This window comes from Theropithecus gelada, chromosome 12 (assembly GCF_003255815.1).
Source record: "Theropithecus gelada isolate Dixy chromosome 12, Tgel_1.0, whole genome shotgun sequence".
NCBI classification, from domain to species: domain Eukaryota; kingdom Metazoa; phylum Chordata; class Mammalia; order Primates; family Cercopithecidae; genus Theropithecus; species Theropithecus gelada.
The window spans coordinates 61,360,139-61,371,019 of NC_037680.1; the positions used below are offsets into that span (position 1 = coordinate 61,360,139).

General features: G+C 35.2%; 1 protein-coding gene across 1 annotated transcript in view; it reads left to right on the forward strand.

Moving 5' to 3' along the window:
- Window positions 1-10,211, forward strand: part of ZNF804A (zinc finger protein 804A) — a 353,629-nt gene extending 343,418 nt beyond the window's left edge. Inside the window, exons 3-4 of the mRNA XM_025404867.1 lie at window positions 4,320-4,450; window positions 6,504-10,211. Of these exons, the coding sequence (XP_025260652.1) occupies window positions 4,320-4,450; window positions 6,504-9,750 (3,378 nt within the window). The 3' untranslated portion in view covers window positions 9,751-10,211. The remainder of the gene's footprint in view (window positions 1-4,319; window positions 4,451-6,503) is intronic.
- The last annotated feature ends 670 nt before the right edge of the window (window positions 10,212-10,881 follow it).

Here is a 10,881-nt window from a genome sequence, read left to right on the forward strand (position 1 = left end):
ACTCCTCAATATTCAATGATTATGTCAATGAAACCAGATTATTTGTAAACCTCAATGGTTGCTTTGAAACAGTAAATAGTGAAAGTCCTGGCATTTTTGCATGCTTTCTTTGGAAAATACAGTTTGTTTTTCATTAGAAGCATTGCACTTTTATCTTACCAATGAAATTTAAACCCACTATTTTTAACCATTGATTATTACATGTATTTTATGTATTATATATGTGTATTATATGTGTGTGTGTGTGTGTGAGTATGTAATAACAATTAACTTTTATACTAAAGATTTTATCAAAAACAGTAAAGTCTGTCTTTTTGGTTTGTTGACTGGAGCTTTTCTAAAGAACCAGTAGGAAATAAATTATCTGTACTTCTTAGAATAAAACTATTTATAACTAATAATCAAAGATCATTTGCTGAATAGCTCTGGTATTAAAACTCTTTCTTGCTTTATTTCACCTGGTACTTTACTTCTTTTACATCTTAATTTAGAAAACTTAGATTCCTGTGTTTGTACAAAGCTGTTCATGGTTCCTGATATACACTCTCATCCTCAACATCCAACCTTTTTTTCTAGTTAATATTTGTATTCCTAAAAACCCAGCACAGATATCACTTTTACCAAGTAGCTGTCTTTAGGATTTTCTTGAGCACTTCTCTCTCTTCATACATGGCACTGTAAGAATATTCCAACCAGTGATTGCTGTTATCTCTTAATGTGTATGTTCACTCCTTATTTCTGTAAAATATACAACACTTGCCCACATATACACTCATAGAAACACACAATGAAAGTAAAAATATTTTCTTTAATTAAAAAAAAAAATCTCGGTCATGTATCAGAGTGACTGCTGCTAGTGCTCAATAATTATCTATTGAATGAGTTTTCATATTACTTTAAGGTTTTAAGAAATAAAAGTGACCAAGACCCTGTATACCTAAAATTTATGAGTAAAATATTCTTGACCTATTATACTGTAATTCTACAACTGTTTTATGAAAATCAATTAATCATTTAATGCATATTATAAAATTATAGCCATTTTAATAGTCATATTAAGGAAATGATTTCAAAGTTTTCCTTTCTGGGAAATATCTATACAACTGAGACATTTATGACATGATTTATCTTTCATCTAAATTCTTCTCTGAAAAGTCTTATCCTATACAAATATGTCCGTGCAAATGAGCATTCTTGAAATATCTTTGTGTAATTCAAAAATATATAGATATATACACATACAAAGACTCTTTCTATAAATCATGTCAATTTAAATATTAGAGATCATTTGAAGCTTAAACTATGTCAGTGTTATATGTCACTTGAGCTACCACATGCTACATTGGGGAAATTCAGATTTACAATCCAGAATCATCAGTAGCCTACTATTATTTATTCATAGTGATGAACTTTTTAAAATAGATGGAACATTTATAATTTGGAGATTCTAAATGAACTACACAATAATTTAAAAATATTTATGGAACAGAAATTTTATAGACTAGGTATTGTTCTAAGCTCCTGGTACACATAAGTGCATATGTATAAGGTATTTGTTAAAACTTTATCCAATTAGTTTGTTAAAATGTAATTAGTGGTATTAGTTCATTCTCATACTGCTAATAAATACATACCAGAAACTGGGAAATTTATAAAGTAAAGAGGTTTGACTCACAGTTCCACATGGCTAGGGAGTCCTCACAATCATGGCAGAAAGTGTAGGAGGACCAAAGTCATGTCTTACATGGTGGCAGGCAAGAGAGCATGTGCAGGGGATCTTCCCATTATAAAACAATTGAATCTCATGAGACTTATTCACTATCACTAGAACAGCACAGGAAAGACCTCCTCCCGGCTGCTTTCACGAGCTGGTGTTCAGTGTCTGTGGCTTTTCCAGGCATATGGTGTAAGCTGTCAGCGGATCTACCATTCTGCTGTCTGGAGAACAGTGGCCATCTTCTCACAGCTCCACTAAGCAGTGCCCAAGTGGGGACTCTATGTGGGGGCTCCCACCCACATTTCCCTTCTGCACTGCCCTAGCAGAGGTTCTCCATGAGGGCTCTGCCCCTGCAGCACACCTCTGCCTGGACATCCAGGCATTTCCATACATCCTGTGAAATCTAGGCAGAGGTTCCCAAACCCTTATTCTTGACTTCTGTGCACCCACAGACACATCACCATGTGGAAGCCACCAAGACTTCAGACTTGTACCCTCTGAAGCAATGAACTGAGCTGTACATTGGCCCCTTTTACCCACGGCTAGGATGCAGGGCACTAAGGCCTGAGACTGCACAAAGCAACAAGGCTCTGGGTCTGACCCACAAAACTACTTTTTCCTCCCAATACTCTGGGCCTGTGATGGGACGGGCTGCTGTGAAGAACCCTGACATGCCCCAGAGATGTTTTTCCCCAATATCTTGGCCATTAACATTTGGCTCCTTGTTACTTATGCAAATTTCTGCAGCCAGCTTGAATTTCTCCTCAGAAAATGGGTTTTTCTTTTCTATCGCATCATCAGGCTGCAAATTTTCCACTTGTATGTTCTGCCTCCCTTTTAAACATAAGTTCTAATTCCAAACCCTAACTTTGTGAATACATAAAACTGAATGCTTTTAACAGCCCCTAAATCACCTCTTGAATGCTTTGCTGCTTAGAAGTTTCTTCCAAAAAATTTCACAAATCTCTAGGGCAGGGGCAAAATGTTATCAGTCTTTTTGCTAAAGCATAACAAGAGTAACCTTTATTCCAGTACCCAACAAGTTCCTCATCTCCATCTGAGACCACCTCAGCCTGGACTTTATTATCCATATCACTATCAGAATTTTGGTCTAAGCCATTTGACAAGTCTCTAGGAGGTTTCAAACTTTCCCATATCTTCCTGTCTTCTGAGCCCTCCACACTGTTCCAACTTCTGCCTGTTACCCAGTTCCCAAGTCACTTCAACATTTTCAGATATCTTTAGAGCAGCACCCCACTACCCGGCACCAATTTACCGTATTAGTTAGTTCTCATGCTGCCAACAAAGACACATCGGAGATTGGGTAATATAAAAAGGAAAGAGGTTTAATTGACTCACAATTGCGCATGGCTGGGGAGACCTTACAATCATGGTGGGAGGCAAAGGAGGAGCAAAGTCATGTCTTACGTGGAGGCAGGCAAGAGAGCATGAGCAAGGAAACTCCTCTTCATAAAACCGTCAGATCTCATGAGACTCATTCACTATCTCAATGACAGTGTGGACCCACCCCCATGATTCAATTACCTCCCACTGGGTACTTCACACCACACATGGGAATTATGGATGCTACAATTCAAGATGAGATTTAGGTGGGGACACAGCCACATTATATCACTAGTGTAAGTGAGTCCTACTCAAGATTCTGACATATTACAACCACATAACAACATGAACCATTAGGGAAAATAGTACTTTTATTATTTTTAATAACTGTACACATCATGAAAGTACATAGTGAAAATATTTGGCACACAAGACAATTTTGATGTCTCTAAAATTATGCCACACACATGGCTATTTAGCAATTATGTTCGAGTTGGCATGCTGTTTTTCTTGCCATCAACCCAGAAAATGAACTTCTTTAACACAGATGAAAGATAATACCCAATGTAGTAAGAATTTCTAGAAAAACAGTACTAATTTTCTTCCAATATCTTGAAATGTGCCTGCTGCTTGAAAGAAGGGGTTGTTTTAAATCACATCAGGAGAGATCATTTGTCTTAACGGATTAACATAAATAATGCACTCTCAGAACACACAAAAAGGGCTGCTCTGCCTATGGAGTAGCCATTCTTTATTCATTTACTTTCCTAATATACTTTTCACTTAAACACACACAAACACACACACATACACACACATACACGAACATAAACACAAAGGACCAGATAACTTTCTAATATGCTGTACATCAAAATATAAGAAAACGTATTGTATGTAACTCAAATATATAAGCAAGTTGAATTTTTTTGGAAATTTGGGATTTATAAGACACAAATGCTTCATCTGAATTACATGGAGAAACAGCAGGAAACAATCAATATGAAGACATTAAAGTTTTCAATTCCAATTTGCCTAAAGCATAGATATAAATTTTACTATGGTGTAATAATATGCTTTGGCTTTTTCACGAGCCAAAGTACAAGAAAATATTTTTGTTAGAAGTGGATTGTCATGAATGTTGTGTTTACCTTTCGATGAGGTCAAAGATGATGCATTGGAAAATTTCAACAATAACATGAAACTTTACTTACTGCTATAGACCAAAATATAATTAACCATTTCCAACATTTTTTAACAGAGGCTCAAGGAACTGAAACAAAGGGAATTTGCTCGAAACGTAGCATCTAAATCCAGGAAAGATGAAAGAAAACAGGAAAAGGCACTCCAACGCCTGCACAAGCTGGCTGAGCTAAGAAAGGAAACTGTATGGTGAGTATCCAATGAAATCATATGTTTTCTTAAAACATGACCAAAAAAGGGGTATAGGGGAGTCAGAAATAAAGGGCACAAATCTATTTATTTCAGTACCCAGAATAAGGCAGACATGTTTTCATGGCCTTCTGTAGGCTGTAAACAGTAATTTGAATTAGAATTTTATGCAAACACCTGTTTAATGCACATTTCAATAAAAAGCCAAAATTACTGTAATTTTGGATTAAAAAATAAATTTTATGTTGTTATTTAAGCTATCTTAGTTGAAAGCTATCCCATTTCTTGATTTGGGGTAAAATATTTGATTGAGGAAGAGAGCAAGGCAGTATCTTATGAACATTTTGACAAAAAGAGTTTTTAGAGATACTTTTTAAAATGAAAATTTGGAGAACTTCTATTTAAAATTATGTTTAAGATTCCTTTTCTAAAAAAGGATAAGAATTTTGCTGGAGAAGCAGACCAACATTAAGTGTGCTGTGAATAAACTGTAACTGGGCTGTTAGAGGCTCACAACTCTTAAACTTTGACCTGCTTCTAACTGTGAGCAGCTATTAGGTGTGAACAGTATTGTATTTCAGACTTTACAATTCAAGCCAGGGCAAAGGTATTAAAAAGAAGACTTTTTAAAAGTAGTCTTTGTTTCTCCAATAAATAAGTTCTCTTTTATTATTGTCTATACAAAAATTACTTCATTCCAAATCTAATTTTTGCTGAATAATATTATGTGATACATTGACACATCGAAACATTGTTAGAGATGCCAAATTTGTAAAAGACAAAATAAAATGTATACGTATTTGGAATCCTACTTGGAACTGTTAAAAACAGACGTTACTGCTGTTCAGTTTCACAAATCAGGTATGTTTATATTTTATGGTAATGTGTAAAAAATTATACAAATTTTAACTATAGAGAATCATGAAACCTATGTAACTTAACGCTCTATAAATAGCATTTGCAAATATAAATTATGATATATTAAGTGAACTAGAGCTAATAATGATAAACACAAAAAAGCAACACTGCTTATCTAAAGTATTATCTTCTGTATAAAGCACATGTTTTACATTATACACACAGCCATACATACATGGTTTTTCAATTAATTTTGTGCTTCAAAAGATGGGAAAAGAAAGTCGTTCTGTTACTTAGCAGATAGAACAATGAAGCAATACATTGTGTTAGTGGTTAGATAAAGGAAATGTCCAACTAAAATTTTCTTGTCCACTTATAGTATCTAAAACACTGACATTTTAGAATAGCAGGAATTTTCTTCATACTCTGTTCTGTTATGTTAAGGATAAGGTTTAGGGTTTTCTTATACTTATGTGTTTGTCAGTATAGTTCTTTTCATCAGAACTCACTACAGTGTAATGTAATTCCAAATAAATTATATTTTAAGGGAATTGTCTTTTATCCTGCATTTACTGCATGTTATGATATAATGTGTAACTTCAGGATAATTTTAAATATTGAGACTAACAGTTTCAAAAGAGTCAAAGCTCTCATCAAGCTAGTACTATCTCTTAGTTACCTTTGCCCATACGAATTGGGCTATAGTAGACTCTTGGTGAATGCTGGGTGAATTGAATTGTTCAACTGAATTCCCAGCTTTTCTGAAGTCATGATTAAGGGTTTTGTTTAGAACTTTCATCATATTTGCCATATAGCATCAATGATATTAAGTATTTGTGAATCAAAAGTAATTTTACCTTAGACAATACAACACTCTAAAATATCACTGAAGAGACCATGAAGGTAGAAAATTTTGGTCAGATAACACTGGTTAAGAATATATCCTCAGCATTGGTCTTAACAGCTATAAAAGCAACTTCAGGACAATATTTCCAAGTTATTCCAAACAGTAACAAACAAATAAATGATATTGTGGCACCATGGAAAGTACTTACACCATATGAAGGCAATTCTGTTACAATGATTTAAAAATTTGAAAAAAAATATTTTAATGAATTTTTAAAGATGTAAGTGCTTGACTATTTTTTTTCTCAAAAGTGTGCTATTTAACACACACTTCTGTTTCTTTCTCTAGTGCTCCTGGAAGTGGCCCCATGTTCAAATCAACAACTGTTACTGTGAGAGAAAACTGTAAAAATGAAATTTCCCAACGAGTTGTTGTGGATTCAGTTAATAACCAGCATGATTTCAAATATACTTTGATTCATAGTGAAGAGAATACTAAAGATGCTACCACTGTTGCTGAGGATCCAGAAAGTGCAAATAATTATACAGCAAAAAATAACCAAGTTGGGGATCAAGCCCAGGGGATTCACAGACACAAAATCGGCTTTTCTTTTGCATTTCCAAAGAAAGCGTCTGTGAAGCTAGAGTCCTCCGCTGCAGCGTTCTCTGAATACAGTGATGATGCCTCAGTGGGAAAAGGATTTAGCAGAAAAAGTAGATTTGTCCCCAGTGCTTGTCATCTTCAACTATCTTCACCAACAGATGTACTTTTGAGTTCTGAAGAGAAAACTAACTCTTTTCACCCACCAGAGACAATGTGCACAGACAAAGAAACTGTTCAAATTCAAGAGATAAAAGAAGTCTCTAGTGAAAAAGATACATTATTATTACCTTCATTTTGCAAACTTCAACTTCAGTTATCTTCTGATGCAGATAATTGTCAAAATTCAGTCCCATTAGCAGATCAAATACCACTGGAGGGTGTTGTTATTAATGAAGACATACCTGTGAGTGGTAACAGTTCTGAGTTGTTAGGAAATAAATCCACAGTTCTTGACATGTCTAATGATTGCATATCTGTGCAAGCTACCACAGAGGAAAATGTTAAGCATAACGAGGCATCCGCAACTGAGGCTGAAAATAAAAATGATCCCAAGACAGTGGCCCCTTCAAATACTGAAGAGGTTAGTATAACTATAAATAAGAAAACAAATTTCTGCAAAAGACAATGTGAGCCATTTGTACCTGTCCTTAACAAACACAGATCTACAGTTCTTCAGTGGCCATCAGAAATGCTGGTTTATACAACTACTAAACCATCAATTTCCTATAGCTGTAATCCTCTATGTTTTGACTTCAAGTCTACTAAAGTAAATAATAATCTAGATAAAAATAAGCCAGCTTTAAATGATCTTTGTTCTCAGCAGAAGCAAGAAGATATTTGCATGGGACCAGTTTCAGATTGCAAGGATGTATCTACAGAAGGACTCACTGATTATGAAATTGGAAGTAGCAAAAATAAACACACCCAAGTCACTCCTCTTTCGGCTGATGATATTCTCTCCAGTAGTTGTAATTTTGGAAAAAATGAGAATATGGTTCAGAGGTATAAAAATATTTCCTGTAAGATCAGAGAAACAGAAAAGTATAATTTTACTAAAAGTCAAATAAAACAGGGCACTCTAGATGAAAAATACAACAAAATAAGGTTGAAAGAGACTCATGAATACTGGTTCCATAAAAGTAGAAGAAAGAAAAAAAGAAAAAAGTTATGTCAGCATCATAATATGGAGAAAACCAAAGAATCAGAAACTCGCTGCAAAATGGAAGCAGAGAGTAGTTACACTGAGAATGCTGGGAAATATCTACTGGAACCAATTTCAGAAAAGCAGTATTTATCTGCAGAGCAATTATTAGACTCACATCAGCTACTTGATAAAAGGCCCAAATCAGAATCCATATCCTTAAGTGACAATGAAGAAATGTGTAAAACATGGAATACCGAATACAACACTTATGATACTATCGGTTCTAAAAACCAGTGTAAAAAGAACACAATACTTTTCAATGGACAATCAAATCCAAGAATGATACATTCTGGGAAACATAATTTAACATATTCTAGAACTTACTGTTGTTGGAAAACCAAAATGTCAAGTTGTAGTCAGGATCACAGAAGTTTAGTTCTTCAACATGATATGAAATGCGTGAGTCAGAATCAGGCTGTTAAAAGAGGTTACAATTCTGTCATGAATGAATCAGAAAGATTCTATCGAAAACGTAGACAACATTCACATTCTTATTCTTCAGATGAAAGTTTGAATCGACAGAATCATTTACCAGAAGAATTTTTGAGGCCACCAAGTACTTCAGTTGCTCCCTGTAAACCTAAAAAGAAACGGAGGCGAAAAAGAGGCAGATTCCATCCCGGATTTGAAACTTTAGAACTCAAAGAAAATACAGATTATCCCATGAAAGACAATTCTTCCTTAAGTCCTCTGGATAGGTTAATAAGTGAAGACAAAAAAGAGAAAATGAAACCACAGGAAGTTGCAAAAATCGAAATGAACTCAGAACAAACAAACCAATTAAGAAACAAACTGTCTTTCCACCCTAGCAATCTCCTTCCTTCTGAAACCAATGGTGAAACTGAGCATTTAGAAATGGAGACCACTTCTGGTGAATTGTCAGATGTTTCTAATGATCCCACCACATCTGTCTATATAGCTAGTGCTCCAACAAAAGAAGCACTTGACAATACCTTGCTTGAACACAAAGAAAGAAGTGAGAATATAAATATTAATGAAAAGCAAATTCCTCTTAAGGTGCCTAATATTGAACGGAACTTTAGACAGTCACCGCCTAAATCCTATCTTTGCCATTATGAACTGGCTGAAGCCCTTCCACAAGGAAGGATGAATGAGACGCCAACTGAGTGGCTGCGTTGTAATTCAGGAATCCTTAACACACAACCACCATTACCATTCAAGGAAGCACATGTGAGTGGTCATACCTTTGTAACAACTGAGCAAATCCTGGCTCCATTAGCTTTACCAGAGCAAGCATTATTGATCCCACTAGAAAACCATGACAAATTCAGAAACGTACCATGTGAGGTCTACCAGCACATTCTACAGCCAAACACGCTGGCCAACAAGGTTAAATTTACCTTTCCTTCAGCTGCCCTCCCACCCCCTAGCACACCTCTGCAGCCTTTGCCTTTGCAGCAGTCCTTATGTTCTACCTCTGTAACCACTATCCATCACACTGTCTTGCAGCAGCACGCTGCAGCTGCCGCAGCTGCCGCTGCAGCCGCAGCTGCAGGAACCTTTAAAGTGCTTCAGCCACACCAACAGTTTCTTTCCCAAATCCCAGCTCTCACTAGAACCTCATTACCTCAGCTCTCAGTAGGACCAGTAGGACCGAGGCTTTGTCCTGGGAACCAGCCAACTTTTGTTGCTCCTCCTCAGATGCCAATCATTCCAGCTTCTGTTCTTCATCCTAGCCATCTCGCTTTCCCATCTTTACCCCATGCGCTCTTTCCTTCACTGCTTTCCCCACACCCTACTGTCATCTCTTTGCAACCTCTCTTCTAGTCATCACCATAATGGGAAAAACAATACTCTTGTGAAAACTATTGCTATATGCGTAAGTGTTCATCTATGTGGGTACATGGCTATTTAACTGGTGGAAATAAACTGGTCGATATATGGCCTCACTGGTTTGAAATCATTTACTGTAAGTGTAATGATGCAAATAAATCCCTAAGTTTCTGATATATAATATTATTAAAGCACTGAATAGTTTGAAAATCAATACAATATATGCTGTATATTAAAATGATGTCTTAAGAGTATGTATAATGTACATAAAATATATTTATAGTACTCTAATTTATGTTGTAAAGTATGCTCCCTCAGTTTTTCTTAATCTTTGTGTATTTGCACCTATTTAATGTTTAGACAAAGCTGATGGCACTATGTTTTGTACCATGTTCCTTGAAACTGTAAATTCAGTGAAAAATATCTCTTGCAATAAATTTTTGTTAACTAAGTAAATCAAACTTTTGTTTTCAGTTGGTTTTCACTGTTTTAGGAACATATAGTAACAATAGGTGTTGAATTTATATTATTTTACTCATACACAGGAATCTCTGAATCTCCAAGGCCCATCAAAATATCCTTGCAGCTCTATCAATACTTCAACTATGATACAATCCTTTAAAATAGTATAACAGAGAGTTGATTTGTTTTTCAGTTTTTTCCAATGTTACTCATATTCAAAGTTTACTATATTTTCTAAACAATTGGCCCCCTCTTTAGACAGTAATCCATGGAAATTCATGTTAAAGTAATTTTAGTATTTGGGTGGGTAATAACTCAAAAATATGCAAAGTATGTAGTATGCTTTCTGGAACTCTAGAACAGGACTAATAGACAAGCCATGGTAAATAACCAATGTAAGTGCTTATAATGTTTAAATTCCGAAATTTATTGTGTTTATTTTTAATTATTGTGGGAAATACATGGAAATGTTGGCATGAATGAAGGAATAGGTTTAACTTTGATAAATCACTGCCTGTTATGTAACATCTTGGGATGAATGGCACACAGTCTGTAGAAAGATGTTACTCTTAATTGAGAATCTGCAAGTGGAATGGAGAGTAAATAAATAGCCCTTCTATCTGCAAATCTTTCTAGTAGTTATGCTTGTATTATATTGTCAAA